We start from the raw sequence: 15,769 nt of genomic DNA on the forward strand, positions 1-15,769 counted from the left end.
CTGCCCGTCCTGCCCCAGCCTCGGGGGGGTTCCTGCAGCCACGGCCACACCATCCTCATCCTCATCCTCATCCCCATCCTCATCCCCATCCTCATCCCCATCCCCATCCTCATCCTCATCCCCATCCTCATCCCCATCCTCATCCCCATCCCCATCCTCATCCCCATCCTCATCCCCATCCCCATCCTCATCCCCATCCCCATCCTCATCCTCATCCTCATCCTCCCACAGCTGTGCGGGGGCGGCCGGGCGAAGGTTGAGGTTTCCACTCTCTGGGGAAGGCTGGGGCAGCGGAGGGGCCTTTCCACAGCAGTTCTGGCAGTGCCGCACCCCAAGGCCACCTTCTCTGTCCCCCGAGCCCACGGAGAAGCCGGAGCGCAATCCCCGGGGAGATGCCGGGCACCGGAGCATCCCTGCCTCGTGCATCTCCCAGGCTGGAAACGCAGGGCAGGCAAAGCCCCGGCTCCTCTGCCCGAGGCAATGCCAGCCCCTGCGATGGTCACAGCCCCTGCCACATCCCCGAGCAGGGACACAGCGGGGACACAGCGCCTCGGCAGGGACATCGGCAGGCAGGGCCAGCAGCTCCCGGGATGGCTCCGAGCGCCCTGCCCGCTCTGACAGCAGCCCCGGGCTCCCGGCCTTTGATGTTTACGGCTCGAGCCGGGCTGTCTGCTCCCATTTGCGTCTGCCGAGGGAGGGCTGCGAGCACCGGGCTGGCGCAGGCTGGCAGCTCCGTGCTGGCACGCAGCAGCCGCCGGGCAGGCAGCCCTTGCACTGCCGCACAGCCTCCTCCGCAGCCCTGCCAACCCCGTGTGCCAGCCCCGAACCCCGCGTGGGCACCGGGGTCCTGCAGAAGCCGGGGCTGGGTGAGCCCAGGCGGGTGCGGGCTCCCTGGGACCCTCTGCCAGGAGTTCCTCGCTCCCAGCTGCCACCCACGGCAGCACTGGGAGTTCACCAGCTCCAACTCGTGCCGGACCCACTCCCCCTTCCAGCCCCCCATCCCCAGCCACCCCTCTTCCCCCCGCTGCAGCCCTCCCACCGCACGCTCAGACCGAGCACCGAGAGCAGCCGCAGCTCCTGCTCAGGGTCCCGCAGCCTCTGCCGGAGCAGGAGCCGTGCCCAGGGCCAGCGCCCAGCTGTGCACCCACACAAACCCTCCAGTAGGGTTACAGGCACGCAGGAAAAACAAAATCCTCATCTCAACGCTCAAATTCACCCGGCTGAGGCAGAAATGCAGCCACGGTGCCGCACACACGAACATGGGTCACCCAAGCTGAGCGGAGGGCCAGCAGGAGAGCCGGGGGTGCTGCCAGCGCTGAGAGCGGGCACAGGGGAGCACATTGTGCCCTCATTGTGCCCTCATTGTGCCCTCCGCTCCTGCAGGACAGCACACTGGGACAGCAGGATCCCAGCACCTGCAAGCACAGCCTCGGCCGTGGGGCTGCGGCCAGAGTAGAGGGGGCAGGCAGGACTCTGGGTCCCATCACTCCCTTCAGGGAGGTTTTCCTGCAAAAGCTGAAATTACGCTGCAGAATCAAAGCTCTGCCTTGGTCTGGGCAGTTCGGAGCCGTATCCCAGCTGAGGCAGAGCCCAGGAAGGAGCAGCAGGACTTTGGGCACCGCGGTGCCCGTGCCAGGACCACGGTGTCCCCCGGGCAGCTCGAGGGGACACGCGGCCGCCGCTGCTCCTCCTCCCTGACCCGATTTGTGCCCGGCATCCAGGCGAGCAGCGCTGGCAGGGTACGAGCGCCGGGCTCTCCCGGGGAGCCAGCACAGCAAACGCTAAATGTCACCGCAATTACAGCGCCGGCACCGGAGCTGCTCCACCAGCCCTGCACCGCCCAGCCCGGGAAGGAGGGATGGGACAGCGGCTGCATCCCAGCTCCGCACATGCTCTGCTTTCTTCCGAGCCTCCAATCCCTCGGGCTCTGTTAAACCCGGCATCAGCTGGGCTGCACGGGCTGCGAGAGGCTTCTGCAGAGCTGCCATTTCTATTTCTGGGCCAGCCCTGTCCTGTTTTCCTTGGACACCAGGTGTTTTCTAAAGGAAATGGGTCTTCCTTGCAGCCTCTCCCCCCTGAAATGCAGCTCCAGGTCTTTGCGGTCACCCGTGCCTGGGCCAGCAGTCCCTGGAGAGCTCCAGACCCCCTCATTCCCCAGGAGCACTGCAGGACTTGGAAGGAGTTTCTGACATGGCGGTGCTGCTGTGGGGTCACCAACCAGAACTTCTCCATCTCTGGGGAGTCCATGGGACTGTGCCTGTGTGGGGCTGGGGGAGATGCAGCCTCAGATGAAAGAGGGGGCTCTGATGGGAGCAGGGCCTGTGGCTCAGCGTGTGGCCAAAGTGTCACTCTGGACCTCATGCAGGGCAGCTTTGAAGGACACCCCACCACCTCTCCCTGTGCCCTCGTCTACTGCTTGACCCTCAAAGAAATAAAGATTTTCCCTGTGTAGCTATAGGGAAATCCATCTGGAATTTCCCATGTCCTCGCTTGTGGATCCCCATCCTCCCTCCCTCCTGTCAGGAGGGAACTGTGGAGAGCAGTACATCTTCCATGAGTGTTCTTTTCTGGCAGCTGAGCAAACCCAGGTCTGCAGGCAGGGAGTTGGTGGGGAGGGGAATGAAGGTCACACATCTGAGGAGAGAGGATGCGGTCCCTCTGGCCCTGGCCCCTTGACCTCCCCCGAACCCATGTGCATCCCCCCTCCTCCTGCTCCCTCCTCCTCCTCAGCACAGCACCAGCAGGGTGGGCCTCCTCTTCACACCCAGGGTTCATAGAAGTGGCCACAGTGTTAATCACTAATAGTAAAAATAATAATTAAGCCCCTTGGAATCTGTTGGGCCTTTAGGAACATCCATAACCTTCCAACTGATCAGAGTACTGTGTGTGCATTCCAAGGTTTGTGTGAGGCTTCAGACATTTTGGGGATCTTCTGAGCATCACTTCTCTCGTGGTGGGGTCTCTGTAGACAGCCGCAGGCACAGAAACCAGCCATGAAAGTCCCCACCATGGCATTAGGATTGTTCTGGGAGCAGCAGTGGTCAGGTCCTGCAGCCAGCCCACACACTGCTTTAAACAGCAGCCAGGGAACAGCAGCAGCTGGGGCATCCCTCAGCTCCCAGCTGGCAACAAGAGACTGCTGCTTGCTTGGCAGATATTTCAGCAGCATCCCTCCTTCAAAATGGTGTTTGCTGTGCCTGGGCAAGCTGCACAGACAGCTCCTCTGCTGGTTTTGGTGGAGCATTGTGGAGGATGAGAGCTGCTTGTGGCCACCTCAGCCAGGCCTGGAGGGTCTCAGCCTGGTGCTGATCGTGGCACTTGGGGTCCCTTCTCCTGGTGCTCTACCCCGGCAGGAGAGGCTGTCCCAAGGGGATGGAGCCCATAGGATGAGAACACGAGGTGTGGGCAGCACGTCCATCCCTCCCAGGGCTCCCAGGCCGGGCTGTGCCAGGGCCCTGAGCAGCCCGTGCTGCCCCACACAGACCCACAGGGAAAGCTGCTCTCTGCAAAGCTGGGGATGAGCTCATGTTTTTGTGGGTGAATTATCTGTGTGATGAGTGATTCACCAGAGCAAAACAAGATTGGTGTGAGAAGCAGATGGGATTTTGGGAAGAGCTGTGGATGTGTGCAGGACCTGGACAAGAGAACTTGGTGACGAGATCCAGTCAAGACACTGGACAGGAATGAGTTTTGCAGAAAGAAGCTGTGGTTTCACACAAGGCCAACACCAGCTGAACTACACCAAAACTACTCCTGATTATAAACAGCAAAACCTTGTTCATCTGGGACAAATGAAGGGAATCCTTGGCAAAGCTGCTCCTGCGTGTCTGTCCAAGGAGAGCAGGACCCAAGGACAGCAGGTACAACTGAGCTGAGGAGCAGCCTCTGAACCCAAAGGTGTGCTTGGCCTGCTGACAAGATCTCTGAAAATGGTAAAATACATCAATGCTGCTTGTAAAACCCAGGAGAGCACCCATATCCCATCAGCACAGCTCAGAAGGCAATCTGAGGATATCCAGCCAAAATATGTACATTTATGATAATGCCCAATGCAATAGGTCTTTATAAAAGATAACACAACATGTATGTTTAAATACCAAAGTTAGGAGTTAAACCAGGAGTAAGAGACAAGACCCAAAGGCAGAGGTGGCCACAGGGCTGAGGTTTGGTAGGGTTGTCACTCAAGTCTGAGCCACACAGGCCCAGACAGAGATGGAAGGTCTGGGTTTTGAAGGATGAGATTATTTCAGTTTGGGTAGAAAGCAGAGATCTTGGTGGACCAGCTCAGCAGAGGAAAGGGAAAGCTCTGAACTGAGCATGTGAAGCAGAGGCAGAGCCATTGGGGCAACAGGAAGATCCCAGCACCTTGGCACAAACATATTCTTATTCAGCAGAAAAGATGCCCAATGTAATTTATGATTATTTTTAAATAGAGCTGTTGCTTAACTCACAGAATAGCAGCATAATAACACCGTGGAGCTGGGTCAGCACAGGGATGCCATATGAATTAATAACAGAAAATAGCTGGTGCTCGCTCACTTCCTGCAATTTCCTCTGCTCAGTGAGCTCAAGCGGAAGATCTCGGCTCTGGCTCTCTGCACCCAGGCACGTGAGCAGGGCAGGCAGCACCTGACACAGGGAGAAAGGGGAAGACTGAGGGAATCCCTGTTCAGTGGTGTTAGAGTGCCAGAGCAGCCTCACACTGGTCTCAGCAGGCAAGCAGACCAAAGAATGGCGCTTAGAGGGACTAGAGGGACTCAAAAATCCCTTATCCAGTGAGAGAAACTCAAAGGTTAAAAACTCAATCGTTGGCAAGAAGGGAACATGAATTTCCAGGTGGGGATGATGCTGCAGGGTCCCCAGGGAGAGCCACACTCTGGGGTCAGTCTGGCCTGGGAATGGAGCACAGCTGAGCCCTTGGGGTACCAGGGAATCCCTCGGCCTGGGTGGCTTTGCTCGTCTCTTCCAGGTCAGGAAGAGATGCTCCTGGGTGAGATTTTTAGCATCATTGCCTGAAGTGTGGATGAGAAGATTGTGAGCTGCACAAGGCCTGGCAGAGCTGTGAAATACGTGACCTCCAGCTCCGGTGTCCATCCCACCGATGGCAGGGCCAGAGGACAGCGATGGTGTGGAGACAATGTGGCTGTGTGGACACGACACAGCTCCAGGACCCTGCAGAGCCCTCCTTACAGGGGCTGGATCTTTGCTGCAGCAGGGCTGGAGGGTCAGCAAGCAGGGCTGGGCAGGGTGATCTGCAGGGAGGGCATAAATCCTGGAGGAATATAAAAATCCTGAAAATCAGCAATGGGTGACAGGAGCCCGAAGGAGCCTGGTTAGCCCCCAGCAGCATCCTGCTGCAGCCAGGGCTGGGTGCAGTGCTGGAGCTGGTTTGGTTTGGTTTGGTTTGGTTTGGTTTGGTTTGGTTTGGTTTGGTTTGGTTTGGTTTGGTGCGTGTCTGGGGTCGGGGCATGGAAGCTGGAGGGCTCTGTGTGGGGCTGCCTGCTCATTTTGGCCATTTGCCTGTGGGGTTCCCGTCCTGGAGGCACCCACAGCACAGGGGGAAGGCAGCCTGGCCTCTCACATCTGCCAGGGGACATCCACAACTCTCACATCTGCAGGAGCCAGGAAACACGGACCAGGAGTCACCTGCTCAGGGCAGGGTGTCCCCAGCCTGTGGGGTCCTGTTTGCCTGTGCCGCTTTGGGGGCCACACCAGCCAGCCCACGGCCACGAGCGATGCTCCCAGAGCCCTGCAGCGCCCTGTCAGCACTGCTGGGACCCAGCGGTGGTGTCACCCCCAGCCACCACGCTGAGCCCGCCGTGTCCCCAGGGACTAGTGAGCGGTCCCTGTGCCCCAGAGGTCAGCAGGGACTGGGGGGCTGTCAGGAGACCCCCTCTGTTCCCCCGACAGCCGGTAGCCACGGATCCCAGGGGACGCAGGGAGCTCCATGGCTATTTTGGCAGTGGGAAAAAGCAGCGCCGGGGGAATTCCTGGCTGTCCGAGCTCTCCCCAGGCCCGGGGGCTGCAGGGGCTGCTGGCAGGGCCCCGCTCCCCGATGCTGCCCCACACGGGGCACGGGAGCAGCGGAGCCGCGGATGCTGAGTCACCGCGGGCCCCTCGGAACGAGCGGCGGGGCCCGGCAGGCGGCGGGGGAAGGAGCGGGGCCGCACGGGGGGCCCGGGGGGGCTCGGGCTGCGGGGCAAGAGGGGCTGTGGGGCGGGGAAGAGGGATGCGTGGGGCAAGGGGGGACGTGCGGGGCGGGCGAAGGGGAGCGGGGGGGGGGGAGGGGGGCAAGGCGGGTGCGGGGCGGGGAGGGGGCGTGCGGGGCGGGGGATGCGGGGCGGGGAGGGGGTGTGCTGGGCGTCAGGCGCTGCGGCCGGCGGGCCCCGGCGCTGCTGAGCGAGAGAAATGTGAGGCGGCTGCACCACTGCGGCGGCACTGCGGGCGGCGGCGGGAGCGCGCAGCAGCGCCCGCGCCGCCGGGCCCCGGGAACGGCGGGCACGGAGCCTCCGCTGCCTGCCCGCTGCTGCCCGCCGCTGCCCGCACCTGCCCGGGGGCACAGGGGGCCCCGGCACCAGCCCCTCGCAGCCTGCGCTGCCGGCCGGGGGTGTTGCATCAGCCCCGCGCCCAGCCGGGCTCCGCGGCCGGGGGCGGCGGGGGGAGCCGGGGGAGGACTCGAAGGAGTCCCCCGGAGCCGCAGCGGCGGTACCTGCCGGCTCCCCCGGCCGCCGGTCCCCGCCGAGCATCCGGAGCAGCCCGGCGCCGCCAGCCCCGGCCTCTGTGCCCGGTCCCCTCCCCGCGAGGCCGGAGCGGGCGGTGGGCCCGGGGGGAGCGGGGCCGGGGGCGGCCCGGCCGGCCGGGACCATCCCCGTGGAGCCGCGCCTCGGAGCCGCCAGCATCCCCGGGGAGCCGCGCCTGGCCGGGGCAGCGCCGCATCCCTCTGCCTTTCAGATAACCTCCGCCGCTCGGGCCCGAGGAACTGCACCGGGCACGGAGCGGGGGCCGGCGGCTGAAGCGGGACCCCTGCCCGGGGCCAGCGCAGGTAACGGGGCCAGGGCCGGGGGGGACCCTGCGGGCGTGCGGGAGCGCACGTGTGTGTGTGCGGGGATCTCTGCGTGTGCACAGGCGTGTGCTCCGCCGGGCCGAGAGCGTGTGGGGCTGGGGATTGAGCTGCGAGGATGAGGAAGGACGGTTCTGGGGAGGACTGGGGCACCCCCGGAGCGATGGGGGTGGCGGGGGGCTGTGCCGCCCCAGGGGCGGTGGGGGTGCGGGGGGCTGCGCCAGGGCTGTGCGGGAAGGGGTGTGACAGAAGGAGCGTGGGAACGCGGTGACAGTGCGTGGCACTGCTGACCACCCGGATCGCTGCGCTCGTGGGCGCTGCGGGTGAGTGTCTGTGTGAGAGCCGCAGGCAGAGCCCCCGGGGCTGCTGCTGTGTGCGGGAGGGGGAGAACGGATGCTGCTTGTGGGGCGCGGGGTGCGCGATGTGGGGTGCGCGATGTGGGCCCGTGATGGGGAATGGGAGAGGCGAGGCCTCCCTCCGCAGGGCAGGAGCCCGGGACACCCCGGCTGGGGCTGGGCAGGGATCCAGCCCACCCTCCCAGCCCCCGGGCACCCGGGGCTGAACCCCCATGGCCTCTCTCCTTCCGCAAAGGCGGCTGCTGTGCTGCAAGCAGATGGCCCCCCCGGGCCCCCTCCGCCAGGCCTGGCAGCTCCCGGCGGGAGCAGGCATCCCTCTAACAGGATTTGCAGCGTGATGGAGGAGAGCGCCTTCGCCCTTCTCGGAGGAGAGCCGGGCTGGCGCAGGGGCTGCTGAGGGAGAAAATGGCCTCGGGCTGGCTGCCTGCCCCCCATCTCCTGCCCCCCAAACGTCTCCTGTCCTCTCCATCAGCCCCGGGACAAGGGCAGGGGGCTGGGAAGGGGGGGAGAGGAAGGAGGAAGCCGGAGGGAGGGATAATAGCAGGGACAGATCAGGAGCAAGCGATGGAGGTAAAAATAGATCCACTGAGCAGAGGAGGGGCTAAACGTGAGAGAAAACCCTGAGCAGAGGCAGGTCGATGGAGGAACCCCTTCGGGAGGGGCCCTGCAGCCCAGCGGGGCTCTGGGGGACCTGCCCTCCCACCCTCAGGGCAGAAAGGGGTCCCGGGACCCCCAGGAGCAGATGCCTGGGGGAGAATACCTGCCTACTGCCACTCCTGCAGCCCAGGCACGCGGGCGGATGGACAGGACCTGCAGGGCTCTGTTGCCAAATTGCCGGGATCCAGGCGGGCACGCATCCCGAGGGAGCGCTGGCAGCCGGTAGATCCCTGAAGAGCCTTGGATCCAAACCCCTCTCGCTTTTCATTTCCAGCGAGCAAGAAGCTGAGCTGGGGACAGAGGTACCGGGGACCGAGGGGACGAGGTGTGCGGTGTCCTGGCCTCAGGCAAGGTGAGCTGCCCTCCAGCACGGGATGTGCCCTGAGCCCCTGCCCTGTGGGAGCTGCCGGTGACGGCAAGTGGGAGAGCCGGGAAGTCAGAGCAAAGGAATTTGCAAACACATTCTTCAGCGCCACGAGGATCCCATTGCATGTAAACAGGAATACAGGCCGGGCTGGGGCGAAGTGAGAGCTGCCTCCAGTTCTGCAGGACCCTCCCTGGACTCGCCTGCCCTGGGCAGTGCCCGGTGGCACCAGCCCCAAATTTCTGTTCCCGACTGCAGCCGAGCCGCTGTGGGAAGCGGCAGCGAAGGAGAAGAGAGGGGCTGCTGAGCGACTGCCAATGTCACGCTAACATCCCGGCGAGGCTGCAGGGAGCCGGCGCTTTGATCACCCGCCCGAGAGCATCTCGAAGCAGGCAGGATGCCACTGTGAGCCCTGCCTTCTCCTGCCTGCCCCAGCCTCGCTCCTGGCACCCTCGGGGCTGGCTGCAGAAGAGGGGTGCGGGGCCCGCTGGCGCTGCCCCGTCTCCCCAGGATGCTCTCCCGCACCAGCCGCTGCTCCCTGTGCTCCTGCTCCGCGGCCAGACCGAGATTGAAAGCTCAGCAGGCTGCCGGCATGTTTTAGCCTCATGCAGGCGTCCCTCGGAGACCCCAGAGCAGTGGACAGTAATGTGAAAACGATACTCATGTCGTGTCTGAAAGGGCAACAGGTCATCATTAAGATGGAGGCGATGAAGATCATCCACCCGGAGAAGTTCTCGGAGCTCCAGGCGTCTCAGCCGCGCTACGCGCCCGCCCCACGCCGCGAGCCGCCCCTCGTGGCCAAGCGAGCGTGGCCCTCCGAGTCCGAGATCATCGTCAACCAGGCGTGCGGGGACATCCCGGCCCTGGATGCCACCCCCGGGCCGCTGCCGCTGCCCCGGACCCCGCCCCTGCCGCGGCGAGAGCGCGGCTACCAGGGCCAGCGCAAGGGCAGCTCCGAGGTTTGCTACCACCGGCAGCCGCCGTCGGACGAGGTGATCGTCAACCAGTACGTGCTGCACCCCTCGACCCCCTGCGAGCCCCTGGAGTGCCCCACCTGCGGCCACATGTACAACTTCACCAACAAGCGGCCCCGCATCCTCTCCTGCCTGCACTCGGTGTGCGAGGAGTGCCTGCAGATCCTCTACGAGTCCTGCCCCAAGTACAAGTTCATCTCCTGCCCCACCTGCAAGCGGGAGACCGTGCTCTTCACTGACTACGGGCTGGCGGCGCTGGCCGTGAACACCAGTATCCTGAACAGACTGCCGGCCGAGGCTCTGGCCGCCAACCCCGTGCAGTGGAGCAGCGACACCGAGCGCAGCTGCTACCAGACCTTCCGCCAGTACTGCGGGGCCGCCTGCACCTGCCACATCCGCAACCCCCTGTCCTCCTGCACCATCATGTGAGCCTCGGCACGGCGGGACACGGCGGGACACGGCGGGACACGGCGGGACACGGCGGGACACGGCGGGACACGGCGGGCGGGACCGCGTCCCCCGGGCCCAGGGAATGCTCCCGTACTCACCGCGCCCCAGGATGGGACTGCTGTCCTCGCCAGCGCTGCCGGGGGCAGCGGGGGTGCCGGGACCTGGCAGCAGCCCCCTGCTCACCGGCCGTGCCCGGGGAGAGGGGCGCTGGCGCGGGGAGCGCGGCTGTCAGAGCGCCCGGCGTGCGCGGCTCCCCCGGCCCCGCTCCCGTGTGCATGGGGCGGCTCACCGTGCTCCTTCCCCGTGCTCCTTCCCTCCTCTGGGGCGGCTCACCGTGCTCCTTCCCCGTCCTCCTTCCCTCCTCTGTCCCCGGCTCTCCCCGGAGCGGACGCTGGGTCCCAGTGACAGCCTCCCCACCGCGCCACGGCCGGCAGCAGCAGCACAAGGAGCCCTGGAGATGCACGGTGCCACCCTGGGCCACCCTCCCAGCACAGGAAGCGAGGACAGGTCCCCAGTTGCCCCCTCCACCCCCTTTCTGTAAGTTATTTGCCAAAGCTTTCATCTCAGTGGCCACGCCGCCGTGTGCCCGAGCCTCAGTAGCCACAGCAAGCCGCCCCGCCGGCCCCTCGGACGCCAGCAGACGCGCGGCCCATGTCCTCCGCAGGCCCTTGAGGAAAGCTCCACTTTGTCCTCGTTTTGGAGGATTCTTGTTTTTCCCCATCCATTCCCAGCCGCCCCACCCCAGGCCACTTCGTGTTCACAAAGGCATTGAGCTGTGCCCGTTCTCTGCCCCTCCGCCCGGGACCCCACACCGATGCCCCATGGGATGGCTCAGGAGGCTGGCACGGGGTCCAGTACCCCAAACTGCTGACTTCAGCAGGGGGATCTGACTGGGCAGGGGGACCGAGGTCTGGCTCCTGCCCACAGTCCCTTCCCCAGAGCAGCACCTCTGCCCTGACCCCCGTGCAGAAGGGCTGCAGCCCCCTGTGCACAGTCTTGCTTTCTCCAGAGCACCTGGAGGGGTAAGTTTGCTGCCAAAAAAAGCAAAAAAACATAAAACAAAAATAAACAAAATAAAGAAAAAGCCATAATTTTGGGTGCTCCCATGGGGCTGAGCACCACAACCCAGCATGGCCATGGCACCAGGGGACACGCTGCCCAGTCCCAGGGCGCTGGGGCTGGGTGAGCCTGAGGGGTCCCAGAACCCTGCATCCTGGAGGAAACAGCAGCTCCTGGCACTGGCCAAGGCCAGCAGCCGTGCAGGGAGAGGGGCCAGTCCATGGCCAGCCCGTCCCGAGGGAGCGGGCAGTGCCGCTGGCGCAGCCCCAGGACCGTTCTCCCCCCGCTGGAGAACGGCGCCGGTACCGTCTCTGTGTTGCTCTGCCAATGCCTCCCGCTGCTGGTTGTGACCATGATCATGTTTTATACCCGGCCTTGTTCTGACCCCCATCAGTCTCCCCAATAAAGATTATATTGGAACGAAGAGCGAGCTGGAGTCTGGGGGCGCGTCACTTTGGCCAGGAGTGGGGTGACACGTCGGGATGTGGCCTGGTCCTGCTCCAGCGGGGGGGCAATACCCAGGTTACAGCTCTGCCCTGGGCTGCCACCTCCTCCTCCTCCAGCCTGGCTTCCAGCTCTGCTGGAGTTGTGTCCCCTCCCTGCCCAGCCTCTGCACATGGCTGGGCACCTTGGGGGACCCTGCCCAACTCGGGGTCCCCAGCCACACCAGGAGCCCTCAAACACCCACAGGATGTCCCCTCTGTCCCCAGGTGATGTGGGGCACCGGGGGGAGGATGTGCCTGTTGAAGGGAGCCAGGCAGGGACACGGGCAGTGCTGGTCCCCCTGCCCTGCTCTGGAGAGGCAGCTGCACCCATGGGCCCCTCTGTGCCCCATCCCCACTGCATGCAGCTGGCAGCACCAGCACATGGCACCCACTGCCTGCCCCGAAGGACCCCGGGGTCCCTGGGATGGGAGCTCCAGCTGGGAGAGCCGGGAATCTGCAGCAGAAGCAGCTGGGATGATGATCAGTGATGACAGTGCAGCTCCCCAGGGCGAGCTGTACACACTGACTGATAGGGGCACAGGCTGCTGTGGGCACGAGCACTGCCAGCCCCCGAATTTCCCTTCTCCAGGAGCAGTAAGTGTTTCTGCCCTCTGCTCTGGGCCAAGGTGGAGCTTCCAAAGCAGCGGCACACCCAGGAGGGTGCAAGAGTGGCTGCAGACCCCTTTTCCTTGTGTGCTGGTTCCCATCCCAGGAATGGGAATGCCTGGAAACAGAACCCCCTCCCAGTCCATGGGTGCTGAATTTCGGCACCAATAACGCAGCTGGTGCCACCCCTGTCCCTGAGGACACTGCATCCTGTCTCCCTGTGCTTACCAACACCCCACCCTGCACCCACACTCCAGCATTCTTTGTGCAGCCTTGGCACAGAGTGGAGGTCTCCTGGTGGCTGAAGCAGCCCCACACTGAGCCAAATGATGCAGCTGCTTGGGGGAGCTGGGACAGCCCCACATCCATCTCCATCCCCCCAAAGGCGCATGCCAAGTCCAGGATAAGGAACTCCAATACCCCAAAAGCTCATACTAAATCCAGGCTGAGCATCTCTGCCCCCAAAGACACCGAAGCTGTGGCCAGCCAGAGCAGAGGTGGCAGAAATTTTGCCCTCAGTAGGAATTTACCCTTTTTATTACATAAGGACAATGGGTACAACGTGTTCTCCCCTACCCTTGTGGCACCTCTTGGGCACAGAGTAAATTTAAAACTGCTAATTTGATTTTGAGTTGCAATTAAGGAAGAAATAGGGCCTTTCAGGAGCAAGTACTGGGCTAGAGCCCATTTCTCCTGCCCTATTAACCTCGAATAAGCACTTGCTGGAAGAGGGGCCAGGTTTGCTGAAGAGGACAGGGACATGGGGTGGTGCCAGCCCTTGTGTCACAAATGCAGGTGAATTAAAAGTCTTTCACATCCCCTGAATGCTCCCAGGGCCATTCTGAGCTTTGTGCCTCCACGATAAGTTTTTTTAAGATCTCCAAGTCCTAGGAGCTGCTTGGCCAGGACATTGCTGCAGGAGCAGCTTTGGCCACATGAGAGCAGAGATGCTCCCAGATGTTCCCAGGTGAGCTGGTTGTAAAATCTCCTCATGGCTGTGAAATCTCCTCATGGTTGTAAAATCTCCTCCCAGGCTGGGATGGAGCTCTGCTCTCGCAGTGTCCAGTTTGGCTGGCCATAGGAGAGGGGATGTGGGGAGTTAAATCGCTCCTGGGATTGACTCTTTTCCCAAATGTCCTCATTTTAGCTGGGAAGCGCCAGGATCGGGTTGTTTTGGGCTCAGCCTTTGGCACGGGTTCAGGGCATGGTGTTTGCCAGTCATTCTCCCCTGTTAGGGAGCACTGGGACAACGCTCCCAGGCTCAGGGTGGGATTGTTGGGGTGTCTGTGCATGGGCAGGAGCCAGACTGGATGATCCTGATGGGCTCTTTCCAACCCAGTGCACTCTGTGCTTCTGTGACAAGCAGCTCCTGCAGCCCGGCCCCAGCACCCCCACCCTGCCCCAGGGGGTGCAGAGCAGGACCAGCTCCCCATGGATGTGAACAGAGGGAGGATCCGGGCTCGGAGCCAGGCTGTGCCCATCCTTGGGGACACCCAGGACATCCTGGGGACACCCTGGGGACGCCCAGCCTCGGCCCGGGGCTCTCACAGCGCCCGAGAGCCGCCCAGCAGAGGGGAAGCTGACGTAGAGCAGGGACATGAGGCTCCCACATGGTGACAGGGTCCCCCGGGGGTCTGAGCTCTCCCTCCCCACAGGCTCCACGGAGCCAAAAACTCCTCAGCCAGGGCTGAACTGGTGCTTCTCCTGATGGAGCTGCTCCACTTGGTATAAATAAATATTCCTTGGTGCCACCAGGGCAGGGGGGGACCCACCTGCTTCTGCCTGCTGACCTGACCTGTTTTGGGGTGCCCTGCTCCCACCCTGTGCCTCAGATTTTGCCAGAGCAGCCCATGGCAGTGCTGAGTGGCATCAGTGTCCTGGCACAGCCCAGAGCCCCCATCTCTGCCCTCCTGGGAATAATGATGTGGGAATTCTGTGGGGCTGGGTGGGCACAGCAGTGCTCGCTGGCTCCCCACCCCCCAGCTGCTGGGCAGGAGGAAGGGGAAGGGGGGATGGCACCCAGTGGTCCCCCACAGCCACAGCCCTGGGGAGGTGCCCATGGGGCATTTCTGGGGGAGAAGGGCAAAGGCAGGACATGGGGATGGCTGCACAGGCCCAGGCAGGCAGGACAGGGCACAGCAGTGTCACCAGCCCCTCAGCAGGGCTGGGCTGAGGGGGACACAGAGGGGTGGCAGCACAGGGAGGGGGGAATTGGCATGGCGTCAGCACAGAGCCTTGGCAGGACACCCAGAGTGTGTCCCAGCAGTGACAAACAGACTGCTGCACATTCCAGGCTGTGGAGGTGGGTGTCAGCACCCCCAAAATGGAATCCTGGGAGGACATCAAGGGTCTGACAACTCCCTGCCACCCAGCAACAGCCCAAAGGTGGCTGAAAGCCTGGGAGGATCCCCACCCCTGTCCCCTCGGGTTTTCCCAAGGAGGAACAAGGGTGCAGAGCAGCCACACAGTGACCCAGACACCCCCTGGCTGGTGGGGGAACCTCACACAAGGCCAGGAGCCAAAAGCAGAGCCCAGATCCTGCTCAGCCCTGGGAAATTCCTGCTCCATGGCAGGTCCCATGTGGGCACAGCCCCGGTGCCACCCACCACAGGCTCCTGCTCCCGTGTACGGCAGGGACAGAGCCGTGTTTGCTCTCTTATCTCCCCGAAGGGCATGGTCTGAGCACGGGCTGGCACGGCTCGGCAGGGCCTGGGAGCTGCCATGGTGGAGCTCACAGCCCTTGTAGGGTGGCTGGGGGTCACTGGCTGTGCCCATCCCCTCCTTGTGCCACTGCTGGATCCCCAGGGAACGCTCAGACCAGGCACTGAACTCAGCTGGACACGGCTGCGGTACAAACACAGGCTCTATTTGCAGTCCATGTGGGGGATCCCAGCCCATCTGTCCTGGAGGTGGCACAGCCCCATGGCACAGCCCCATGGCACAGCACAGCCCCATGGCACAGCCCCATGGCACAGCCCAGCCCCATGGCACAGCCCAGCCCCATGGCACAGCACAGCCCCATGGCACAGCCCCATGGCACAGCCCCATGGCACAGCACAGCCCCATGGCACAGCCCCATGGCAAAGCACAGCCCCATGGCACAGCCCCATGGCACAGCACAGCCCCATGGCACAGCCCCATGGCACAGCACAGCCCCATGGCACAGCACAGCCCCATGGCACAGCCCCATGGCACAGCACAGCCCCATGGCACAGCCCCATGGCACAGCCCAGCCCCATGGCACAGCACAGCCCCATGGCACAGCCCCATGGCACAGCCCCATGGCACAGCCCCATGGCACAGCACAGCCCCATGGCACAGCACAGCCCCATGGCACAGCCCCATGGCACAGCACAGCCCCATGGCACAGCACAGCCCCATGGCACAGCCCCATGGCACAGCCCCATGGCACAGCACAGCCCCATGGCACAGCCCCATGGCACAGCCCCATGGCACAGCCCCATGGCAAAGCACAGCCCCATGGCACAGCCCCATGGCACAGCACAGCCCCATGGCACAGCCCCATGGCACAGCCCCATGGCACAGTACAGCCCCATGGCACAGCCCCATGGCACAGCACAGCCCCATGGCACAGCACAGCCCCATGGCACAACCCAGCCCCATGGCACAGCCCCATGGCACAGTACAGCCCCATGGCACAGCCCCATGGCACAGCCCCATGGCACAGCCGTGCTCTGCCCGCAGAGCCTCTCTGGTCCCCAGCCCCCAGGCCAGGGATGCGCAGGAAGGGCTCCAGC

General features: G+C 63.6%; 1 protein-coding gene across 1 annotated transcript; it reads left to right on the forward strand.

Moving 5' to 3' along the window:
* Positions 1-8,605: 8,605 nt before the first annotated feature.
* On the forward strand, positions 8,606-11,344 carry RNF208 (ring finger protein 208). The gene has a single exon (XM_088065998.1). It carries the CDS (start codon positions 9,043-9,045, stop codon positions 9,838-9,840), a length of 798 nt encoding a protein of 265 aa, XP_087922124.1. The 5' UTR covers positions 8,606-9,042; the 3' UTR covers positions 9,841-11,344.
* The last annotated feature ends 4,425 nt before the right edge of the window (positions 11,345-15,769 follow it).

Source organism: Pseudopodoces humilis, chromosome 22, assembly GCF_049639895.1.
Source record: "Pseudopodoces humilis isolate 2021_Gansu_Grassland_sample_001 chromosome 22, ASM4963989v1, whole genome shotgun sequence".
Taxonomy (NCBI): Eukaryota; Metazoa; Chordata; class Aves; order Passeriformes; family Paridae; genus Pseudopodoces; species Pseudopodoces humilis.